This window comes from Hemibagrus wyckioides, linkage group LG28 (assembly GCF_019097595.1).
Source record: "Hemibagrus wyckioides isolate EC202008001 linkage group LG28, SWU_Hwy_1.0, whole genome shotgun sequence".
NCBI lineage: Eukaryota > Metazoa > Chordata > Actinopteri > Siluriformes > Bagridae > Hemibagrus > Hemibagrus wyckioides.
Genome location: NC_080737.1, coordinates 2,369,524 through 2,382,023, shown reverse-complemented (window position 1 = coordinate 2,382,023; position 12,500 = coordinate 2,369,524). Strand labels below are relative to the sequence as shown.

General features: G+C 42.6%; 1 protein-coding gene across 3 annotated transcripts in view; it reads right to left on the bottom strand.

The window, feature by feature from the left end:
* Nucleotides 1–12,500, bottom strand: part of tenm1 (teneurin transmembrane protein 1) — a 199,045-nt gene that overhangs the window by 142,030 nt on the left and 44,515 nt on the right. For all 3 annotated transcript variants that reach the window (XM_058383180.1, XM_058383181.1, XM_058383182.1), the window contains exons 2-3: nt 1,255–1,586; nt 114–368 (exon numbers count right to left, since the gene is read on the bottom strand). In XM_058383180.1, the coding sequence (XP_058239163.1) occupies nt 114–368; nt 1,255–1,468 (469 nt within the window). In that variant the 5' untranslated portion in view covers nt 1,469–1,586. The remainder of the gene's footprint in view (nt 1–113; nt 369–1,254; nt 1,587–12,500) is intronic.

The window sequence follows — 12,500 nt, the reverse complement described above, 5'->3', positions numbered from 1 at the left end:
GGTAGTCGTCAGTGTATCCTTGACATTGAGTGATTGAATAATCCATGAACAAGATCGATACACACACACACACACACACACACACACACACACACACACACACACACACTTACCGTTGTCGTTCTCTTGCTCACCCCGTCCCTCCTGCTCCGTGTCAGTGAGAGAGAGGAGAGAGTTCGCCCGACTCGAGGCACGAGAACTTCGCTCCGACTTCACTTCCTGCATCCACAGGCGGAGGGCGTGGTCAGGTGAAGCCCCACCCACTGACTCGGGATCTGAGGCCACGCCCAGTGAGCCACCGCCCGGGTATGCCAGCTCCTGATTGGCCGAGTGGAGTTCGGTTTGGAAATCAGGAAAAGCAGCTGATTCTGAGAGAGAGAGAGAGAGAGAGAGAGAGAGTCTGTCTTATTAGTAACTGTCTTATTTCCTTTCATCCTTCTTTCTCTTTCTTTTTTCTTTCTTCTTGGATTAAACATCATACATCTCTAATTTTATCGTTCTCTTTCTTTCTTTCTTTCTTTCTTTCTTTCTTTCTTTCTTTCTTTCTTTCTTTCTTTCTTTCTTTCTTTCGTTCCTCAGTGTTTTGCTTCTAACTTTCTTTAATCTTTCTTTTTCTTCCTCCTCTCTGCCTCTCTTTCTATCCAGCAGAACTCCTTCCCAGAAAGATAACGCTCTGTGTGTGTGTGTTTGTGTGTGTGTTGTGCTTTTTGAAGGATGGGCTCATCACCAAGGCGACCCCCTGACTTCTGTCTTACATACACACGGCTCTCTGCTCATCCTTCAAACACACACACACACACACAAACTCAATCTTTCTCTATCTGACACTCTTTAGTTCATCTCCCTGTTTCCGTGGTAACTAGAAGAGAATGGCTTCTTCATTCTGCATGTAACGTTTAACTGGAAACACACACACACACACACACACACAGATTTGTAATATGATGCTACAGGAGTGTGTTAGAACAATAAAATAAAGTGCACTAATTCCCTGTTCTCTGCTCATGCCTCAGTGCATTGTGGGTAATCTGTAGCAGGTACAGTACAGAGACACTGACTCTCTCTTTCTTTCTCTATCTGTTTATTTATGTTTTTTCTTCTCTCTCTCTCTCTCTCTCTCTCTCTCTGCCTCTCCCTCTTTCTCTGTCTCCATCCCTCTCTCTCTCTCTCTCTCTGTCTCCATCCCTCTCTCTCTCTTCCTCGTGTGTGTGCGTGTATGTGTGTGTGGGCATGTGTGTGTGTGTGTACTCTCACCCTTGGCCGTGATGTCCTGGGGTTTCCTGCGCACTTTGTGGCTGTTGTAGGTGAACCTGCGGTCAGGTTGGTACTCGGTGTGAGTGTGTGAGTGGGCGCGAGAGTCTCTGTAGTGTTTGTGACGAAGATTCGCCTCGTCCTCTTCCTCAGAAGAACTGGAGTAGCTGAGCTCCATCCGAGGACGAGACAAGGACTGGTACACGTTCTCATCCATGACCGAGTACAGCTACACACACACACACACACACACACACACACTCACACACTCACCCAAACACACACACTTGCACACAGACACACCACACAGCCGCTTCAGCACACACACACACACACTGTGGAAGAGACACACAAAGAGACAGAGAGAGGAGTGTGTGGGTTATAATACAGTAAAATCATTCATTTATTAAAAACTCTTAATTAGTCTGGTGTCAGGGGATCTGTGTGGCCGAGCGGACCCAAGTGCAGAGAGAGGAAGAGGGTGAAGGTTAAGAAGTCTTTAAGGAGCAGGACTTAAAGAGAGATGGCAAAAACTCAAGAAAATATCAAACACAGGAAAAATACCACAAAAAAAGAAGTCCACAAAAATATAACCCGAGTAATTCCACAAAAAATGACTTCACAAAAAATAAAGGTCAATTAAAGTAAAAAAAAAAATCCACAACAAATAAAGGCAGGGTCAGTAGTGTGAGCAGAGCCAGACCAACTACAACACACACGTCCAAGTCCAGGAGATAGGAACGGAGCGGAGATTCCAGACAGAGGAAAGAGACACGACACTAAAAAGTCAAACCGGGTCAAAAGCCCAAATCCACACATCAAGATGGAGACGAGAGTCTGAGTCGAGGGGTCGAAAACAGGAACTGTGGGAAAAACGGACACAAAAGGCACGCGATAATCCAGAAAGGAGTGGACATAAGTGTGGCTATATATATATATATACACTGATAACAATAACAGGGAGGATGGTTAACAAGTGTGTGAGCAATTCCGTGAGGATATGGAGGCTGGAATACGGAAGTGTGGGTGTGGCGCAGGACGTGAACGCTAGTTTGCGCTTGTTGAACTCGTGAAACTCCGATGTGAAGCCGCGAGTTCAGAAAATAATCAATATTTGCATGATGAACGTGTTGTGATATAATTTATGCAAATTTATGCGCATAGTCACAGAGGGAGTGGACCCTCGATGAAGGTGAACAAACGTCAGATAAAAACTAACAATGTGTAGAATACCTGTGTTAGAGTGAAGACCAACAACTGTTTATTTTAATATCTTTACATTTCTAAACAAACTGTAAATAACCACAACGATGTAACAAACAAATAATGTAACAACAGACTAACAACGTAATAACGTAACAATCTAACAATGCAACAAAGTAACTATGTAACAACTTAATAGCGTAACAGCATAACAATGTAACAATGCAACAGCGTAACAGCATAACAATGTAACAATGTAACAGCGTAACAACATAACAATGTAACAATGCAACAGCGTAACATAACAATGTAACAATGCAACAGCGTAACAGCATAACAATGTAACAATGCAACAGCGTAATAACATAACAATGTAACAATGCAACAGCGTAATAACATAACAATGTAACAATGCAACAGCGTAATAACATAACAATGTAACAATGCAACAGCGTAACATAACAATGTAACAATGCAACAGCGTAACAGCATAACAATGTAACAATGCAACAGCGTAATAACATAACAATGTAACAATGCAACAGCATAACAATGTAACAATGCAACAGTGTAATAACATAACAATGTAACAATGCAACAGCATAACAATGTAACAATGCAACAGCATAACAATGTAACAATGCAACAGTGTAATAACATAACAATGTAACAATGCAACAGCGTAATAACATAACAATGTAACAATGCAACAGCATAACAATGTAACAATGTAACAGCGTAACAACATAACAATGTAACAATGCAACAGCGTAACATAACAATGTAACAATGCAACAGCGTAACAGCATAACAATGTAACAATGCAACAGCGTAATAACATAACAATGTAAGAATGCAACAGCGTAATAACATAACAATGTAACAATGCAACAGCGTAATAACATAACAATGTAACAATGCAACAGCGTAATAACATAACAATGTAACAATGCAACAGCGTAATAACATAACAATGTAACAATGCAACAGCGTAATAACATAACAATGTAACAATGCAACAGCATAACAATGTAACAATGCAACAGTGTAATAACATAACAATGTAACAATGCAACAGCATAACAATGTAACAATGCAACAGCATAACAATGTAACAATGCAACAGTGTAATAACATAACAATGTAACAATGCAACAGCGTAATAACATAATGTAACAATGCAACAGCATAACAATGTAACAATGCAACAATGCAACAGCGTAATAACATAACAATGTAACAGTGCAACAGCGTAATAACATAACAATGTAACAATGCAACAGCGTAATAACATAACAATGTAACAATGCAACAGCGTAATAACATAACAATGCAACAGCGTAATAACGTATCAGTGTAACAGCTTAACAACATAATAATGTAACAATGTAACAAAGTAACTATGTAACAACTTAACAGCATAATAACAGCTTAACACCGTAATAACTTAACAATGTTCCAGCATAATGCCGTAATAATGTAACAATTTAACAACGTAACAGTGCAACGTAATAATATAACGATATAACAAAGCAACAGCGTAGCAACGTAATAACATAACAATGTAACAATGTAACAGAGTAGTAACGTAACAATGTAACAATGTAACAATGTAATAGCGTAATAATGTAACAGTATAACAATGTAATAACATAATAATGTAACAGTGTAATAACGTAACAATGTAACAGCGTAATAATGTAACAGCATAACAACTTAATAACGTAATAACGTAACAATGTAACAATGCAATGTAACCGCGTCACAACGTAATAATGTAACAATGTAATAACGTAATAACGTAACAATGTAACAACATAATAACGTAACAATGTAACAGAGTAGTAACGTAACAATGTAATAGCGTAATAATGTAACAGCATAACAACGTAATAACGTAATAACGTAACAATGTAATAACGTAACAATGTAACAATGTAATGTAACAGCGTCACAACGTAATAATGTAACAATGTAATAACGTAATAACATAACAATGTAACAACATAATAACGTAACAATGTAACAGAGTAGTAATGTAACAATGTAACAACATAATAATGTAACAATGTAACAGAGTAGTAACGTAACAATGTAACAATGTAATAGCGTAATAATGTAACAGCATAACAACGTAATAACGTAACAATGTAATAACGTAACAATGTAACAATGTAATGTAACAGCGTCACAACGTAATAATGTAACAATGTAATAACGTAATAACATAACAATGTAACAACATAATAACGTAACAATGTAACAGAGTAGTAACGTAACAATGTAACAGAGTAGTAATGTAACAATGTAACAATGTAATAGCGTAATAACGTAACAATGTAATAACGTAACAATGTAATGTAACAGCATCACAACGTAATAATGTAACAATGTAATAACGTAATAATGTAACAATGTAATGTAACAGCGTCACAACGTAATAATGTAACAATGTAATAACGTAATAATGTAACAATGTAACAAAGTAACAGCATAACAAATTAATAATGTAACACTGTAACAGAGTAACAGCATAACAAATTAATAATGTAACAATGTAACAAAGTAACAGTGTAACAACTTAATAATGTAACAATGTAACAAATTTACAGCGTAACGTAAGAACGTCTCCCGCGTTAACATCTCGGGGAATGTTTACCAGATGTGTTTACAGACTCAGAAATCATTCAGAACATTAAAAAAAGCTAACGTTTGCACTAGCTGTCTGAAGACTCGGCTCTGATGAGACTCGTGTTGTTATCATCACTCTGACACTACACACCGCATCTCACACGTGTGCATACGTTCCATCCTGATGACACGTGACATAACAGTTTGACACGTTCAGGCTGAAAGTGTGAAAAAAAGAATTTTCCACGAATTCTTCATCTTGCCAGGTTTGGAAAAGCGATTCATTCGACTCAATCATATTTGGAGATTTCCACCTTGCTGACGAGCGCAGGCGGAGGACAGACGCTCACGTTTAGAGGACAAAGGAAAGATGAGATGGACAGATAACCACCCAGATGAAGAGATAAGGAGATGCTGAGAAGGAGAAACGGTCAGGCAGCAGATAAGAGCCAGGAGAAAATGAAGATGGGACGGACAGCGTGTCGACTCGCGCAAAAATCTATTTCAGCTTCAGAAATATGAAATTCTCCAGAGACAAGATCACACTCAAGCACTGCTTGCGTAAAACTACCTGTCAATCAACATCAACAGGACATCCTGTCAGAAAAAATATTAGGCTACGGAAGAAGGAATGCTAGCAACTTTTTATACCATGCTAGTTCCAAGTGTTACTCTGTTTACTAGCCTGTTTTACAGCTAGCTAAGGGTTTAGAAATCCAGTTCATTGCGGTATCACCAGCTAGCATGTTTAAAAGTAACATCCTGGACGACGGCTAGCTTTAGCTAAAGCTAAAATATTACAGTGATGTTATGCTAATGTTACAAATGATGACATTGTGAATAAGCGAATAAGCAAAAGTGAAGTCATTGCTTCAGACATGATCATGTAACTTCCACTTACGCTAAACATATTCAACATTAATGTTTTCTCCTCGCTGAGACCAAATCGACATTGTTTACACTGTTAGTGTGTTTTTCTCTCTCGATGATTAGCACAGATCTGAGGGAAGTGGAAGCGTTCCGGACGGTTCCGTCACGTTTTCACTGTAATTATGTCTTTATATTGTCCACGCACACAGACGCGTAAAAGTGTTACGCTAGTCAACAAGCACACAATCAGCGTGTGTTACCCAGTTGCCTAGCAACAGGCCATGATACTATAATGATCATCATCCCAGAAATTTATCATATCATTACACACACTGTATAGATAATAGAAATAGAATTAATGTCAGCATTTTCAGCAGCATCCTCAAACACACACACACACACACACACACACACACGCTCTGCCCTTGAGTTCACCCCTCTCTTCTTCCGATCTCAGTGCTTTCTCACTCCTCACATCCTGCCGTCTAAACTGCACAGACTTCACACTTTTAAAAGTCTCACACACACATGCACACACACACACATGCACACACACACACACACACACACACACACACACACATACACACACACACACACATACACACACACATACACACACATACACACACACACACACACATGCACACACACACTTGTCACATCCTGGAGCAGTTCTCAGAACTCACCATACAATGCACTCGTTATAAGAGTCACTGTGAATGAATAGGAAAGAGCTACACTTAGTATACTGCAGACAGACAGACAGAGAGAGAGAGAGACAGACAGACAGAGAGAGAGACAAGCATGCAGGCAAGCAGAGAGACAGACAGAGGGCGAGAGAAAGACAGAGAGAGACAGAGAGGCAGAGAGAGAAAGACAGGCAGGCAGGCAGGAAGGCAGAGAGAGACAGAGAGGCAAAATGAGAGACAGACAGACAGACAGAAACAGTTGCAGAGAAATGTAGACAGACAGAGAGAGAGCAGGCAAAAAGAGAGAGACAGATAGATGAAGAGAGACAGATGCAGAGAGAGACAGAAAGGCAGAGAGAGACAGGGAGGCAAAATGACAGACAGACAGACAGACAGACAGACAGACAGACAGACAGACAGACAGACAGAGGAAAAGAAACAGATGCAGAGAAATTCAGACAGACAGACAGAGAGACAGGCAAAAAGAGAGAGACAGACAGATGAAGAGAGACGGAGAAAGAGACAGACAGAGAGAGAGACAGACAGAGGAAGAGAGACAGAGGAAAGACAGACAGACGGAGAGAAAGAAAGACAGACAGACAGAGACACAGACAGACAGACGAGAAAGAGGCAGATGCAGAGAAAGGCAGACAGACAGAAAGAGAGACAGTCAGACAGAAAGAGGGACAGATAGATGAAGAGAGACAGGTGGAGAGACAGGCAGACAGAGAGATAGACAGACAGAGGAAGAGAGAGAGACAGAGAACCAGACAAACAGAGAGACAGACAGAGGAAAAGAGACAGACAAAGGAAGAAGGAGAGGCAGACAGAGAGACAGAAAGAGGAAAAGAGACAGACAGACAGAGAGATAGTCAGAGGAAGAGAGATAGGCAGACAGAGAGACAGTCAGAGGAAGAGAGAGAGGCAGACAGAGAGACAGACAGAGAGAGAGACAGTCAGAGGAAGAGAGATAGGCAGACAGAGAGACAGTCAGAGGAAGAGAGAGAGGCAGACAGAGAGACAGACAGAGAGAGAGACAGTCAGAGGAAGAGAGACAGGCAGACAGAGAGACAGACAGACAGAGACAGTCAGAGGAAGAGAGATAGGCAGACAGAGAGACAGACAGACAGAGAGACAGTCAGAGGAAGAGAGATAGACAGACAGAGAGACAGTCAGAGGAAGAGAGACAGAAAGACAGAGAGACAGTCAGAGGGAGTGTATTCATATACTGAAGTTGGAGTGTGATGAAATATGTGACAGTCAGAAACTCGTTAGTGAGCATCATCTTTGATTTGTTGCTAATTGGCGGCTGTGAAAAATGCAGGACTAATTAAAAGTGGGTGTGGCCGAGTGTCAGGCGCCTTTTTGTTTCAGACAGCTCTGTACTGATTGGCTGACGAATCTCGACCAATTAAAGATGACAGTGGCAGGAACAGACTGCGGGGTGTGTCTCACAGCGGATAATGAGTGAGAGGGAAGATCAAACACACACACACATACAAACACACACACACACACACACACAAACACACACACACACACATAAATAGTGCAGTGTGTCAGAGCCCTTTTACATTTATCACATTAATTTACTGGAGAAAAAAAAGGGGGAAAAACGCCTACTATGAGTGTCAGAGTGAAAAGTGCTGTGAGAAGAAACCTTCTGCTGAAAGGAACACAGAGAACTGAACCATCAAATCCTCAAACCATCACACCTTCTCCTCCTTTCACCCATCAGCCACCTCCACAACGTCCATCAATCTCTTTCCACTAATCTCCTAACTAACTTCCACTAATCTCCACAGCTTCCACTAATCTCCACATCTTCCACTAATCTCCACAACTTCCACTAATCTCCACAACTTCCACTAATCTCCACAGCTTCCACTAACCTCCAGAACTTCCACTAACCTCCACAACTTCCACTAACCTCCACAACTTCCACTAATCTCCACAGCTTCCACTAATCTCCACAACTTCCACTAACCTCCACAGCTTCCACTAATCTCCACAACTTCCACTAACCTCCACAGCTTCCACTAATCTCCACAACTTCCACTAACCTCCACAACTTCCACTAATCTCCACAGCTTCCACTAACCTCCACATCTTCCACTAATCTCCACAGCTTCCACTAATCTCCACAACTTCCACTAACCTCCACAGCTTCCACTAATCTCCACAACTTCCACTAACCTCCACAGCTTCCACTAATCTCCACAACTTCCACTAACCTCCACAACTTCCACTAATCTCCACAGCTTCCACTAACCTCCACATTTTCCACTAATCTCCACAGCTTCCACTAATCTCCACAACTTCCACTAATCTCCACAGCGTCCACTAATCTCCACAGCTTCCACTAACCTCCACAACTTCCACTAACCTCCACAACTTCCACTAACCTCCACAACTTCCACTAATCTCCACAACTTCCACTAACCTCCACATCTTCCACTAATCTCCACAGCTTCCACTAATCTCCACAGCTTCCACTAATCTCCACAACTTCCACTAACCTCCACAGCTTCCACTAATCTCCACAGCTTCCACTAATCTCCACAACTTCCACTAATCTCCACAGCTTCCACTAATCTCCACAGCTTCCACTAATCTCCACAGCTTCCACTAATCTCCACAACGTCCACTAATCTCCACAGCTTCCACTAACCTCCACAGCTTCCACTAATCTCCACAGCTTCCACTAACCTCCACATCTTCCACTAATCTCCACAGCTTCCACTAATCTCCACAACTTCCACTAATCTCCACAGCGTCCACTAATCTCCACAGCTTCCACTAATCTCCACAGCTTCCACTAACCTCCACAGCTTCCACTAATCTCCACAGCTTCCACTAACCTCCACATCTTCCACTAATCTCCACAGCTTCCACTAATCTCCACAACTTCCACTAATCTCCACAGCGTCCACTAATCTCCACAGCTTCCACTAACCTCCACAACTTCCACTAACCTCCACAACTTCCACTAACCTCCACAGCTTCCACTAATCTCCACAACTTCCACTAATCTCCACAGCTTCCACTAATCTCCACAACGTCCACTAATCTCCACAGCTTCCACTAACCTCCACAGCTTCCACTAACGTCCACAACTTCCACTAACCACCACAGCTTCCACTAACCTCCACAACTTCCACTAATCTCCACAGCTTCCACTAACCTCCACAGCTTCCACTAACCTCCACAGCTTCCACTAACCTCCACAACTTCCACTAATCTCCACAGCTTCCACTAACCTCCACATCTTCCACTAATCTCCACAACTTCCACTAATCTCCACAGCTTCCACTAACCTCCACAACTTCCACTAACCTCCACAGCTTCCACTAATCTCCACAGCTTCCACTAACCTCCACAACTTCCACTAATCTCCACAGCTTCCACTAACCTCCACAACTTCCACTAACCTCCACAGCTTCCACTAATCTCCACAGCTTCCACTAACCTCCACAACTTCCACTAATCTCCACAACTTCCACTAATCTCCACAACTTCCACTAATCTCCACAGCTTCCACTAATCTCCACAACTTCCACTAACCTCCACAACATCCACTAATCTCCACAGCTTCCACTAATCTCCACAGCTTCCACTAATCTCCACAGCTTCCACTAATCTCCACAGCTTCCACTAACCTCCACAGCTTCCACTAATCTCCACAGCTTCCACTAATCTCCACAGCTTCCACTAACCTCCACAACTTCCACTAACCTCCACAGCTTCCACTAACCTCCACAACTTCCACTAACCTCCACAACTTCCACTAATCTCCACAACTTCCACTAATCTCCACAACTTCCACACTTCCACTAATCTCCACAGCTTCCACTAACCTCCACAGCTTCCACTAATCTCCATGACTTCCAACAATCTCCAGAGCTCCACACTACCTCGCACACACAACCTCACACTACCTCACACACACACATACAGAGACCTTACACTACCTCACACACACACATACAGAGACCTTACACTACCTCACACACAACCTCACACTACCTCACACATGCACTACCTTGCACACACATATACACACACCTCACACTACCTCACACCTCATGCACACACTACCTCATACACACACACCTCACACTACCTCACACCTCATACACACACTACCTCACACACACACACCACACACTACCTCACTACCTCCACTAACCTCCACAGCTTCCACTAACCTCCACAACTTCCACTAATCTCCACAACTTCCACTAACCTCCACAACTTCCACTAATCTCCACAACTTCCACTAACCTCCACAGCTTCCACTAATCTCCACAACTTCCACTAATCTCCACAACTTCCACTAATCTCCACAGCTTCCACTAATCTCCACAACTTCCACTAACCTCCACATCTTCCACTAATCTCCACAGCTTCCACTAACCTCCACAACTTCCACTAACCTCCACAGCTTCCACTAATCTCCACAACTTCCACTAACCTCCACAGCTTCCACTAACCTCCACAGCTTCCACTAACCTCCACAACTTCCACTAATCTCCACTACTTCCACTAACCTCCACAGCTTCCACTAACCTCCACAACTTCCACTAATCTCCACAACTTCCACTAACCTCCACAGCTTCCACTAACCTCCACAACTTCCACTAACCTCCACAACTTCCACTAATCTCCACAACTTCCACTAATCTCCACAACTTCCACTAACCTCCACAACTTCCACTAATCTCCACAACTTCCACTAACCTCCACAACTTCCACTAACCTCCACAACTTCCACTAATCTCCACAGCTTCCACTAATCTCCACAACTTCCACTAATCTCCACAACTTCCACTAACCTCCACAAATTCCATCAATCTCTTTCCACTAATCTCCACAGCTTCCACTAATCTCCATGACTTCCAACAATCTCCAGAGCTCCACACTACCTCGCACACACAACCTCACACTACCTCACACACACACTACCTCACACACACACATACAGAGACCTTACACTACCTCACACACACACATACAGAGACCTTACACTACCTCACACACAACCTCACACTACCTCACACATGCACTACCTTGCACACACATATACACACACCTCACACTACCTCACACCTCATACACACACCTCATACACACACACCTCACACTACCTCACACCTCATACACACACTACCTCACACACACACACCACACACTACCTCACTACCTCCACTAACCTCCACAACTTCCACTAATCTCCACAACTTCCACTAACCTCCACAACTTCCACTAACCTCCACAACTTCCACTAACCTCCACAACTTCCACTAATCTCCACAACTTCCACTAACCTCCACAACTTGCACTAACCTCCACAACTTCCACTAATCTCCACAGCTTCCACTAATCTCCACAACTTCCACTAATCTCCACAACTTCCACTAACCTCCACAACTTCCACTAACCTCCACAGCTTCCACTAATCTCCACAACTTCCACTAACCTCCACAACTTGCACTAACCTCCACAACTTCCACTAACCTCCACAACTTCCACTAACCTCCACAACTTCCACTAATCTCCACAGCTTCCACTAATCTCCACAACTTCCACTAATCTCCACAGCTTCCACTAACCTCCACAACTTCCACTAATCTCCACAGCTTCCACTAATCTCCACAACTTCCACTAACCTCCACAGCTTCCACTAACCTCCACAACTTCCACTAATCTCCACAACTTCCACTAACCTCCACAGCTTCCACTAACCTCCACAACTTCCACTAATCTCCACAACTTCCACTAATCTCCACAACTTCCACTAATCTCCACAACTTCCACTAACCTCCACAAATTCCATCAATCTCTTTCCACTAA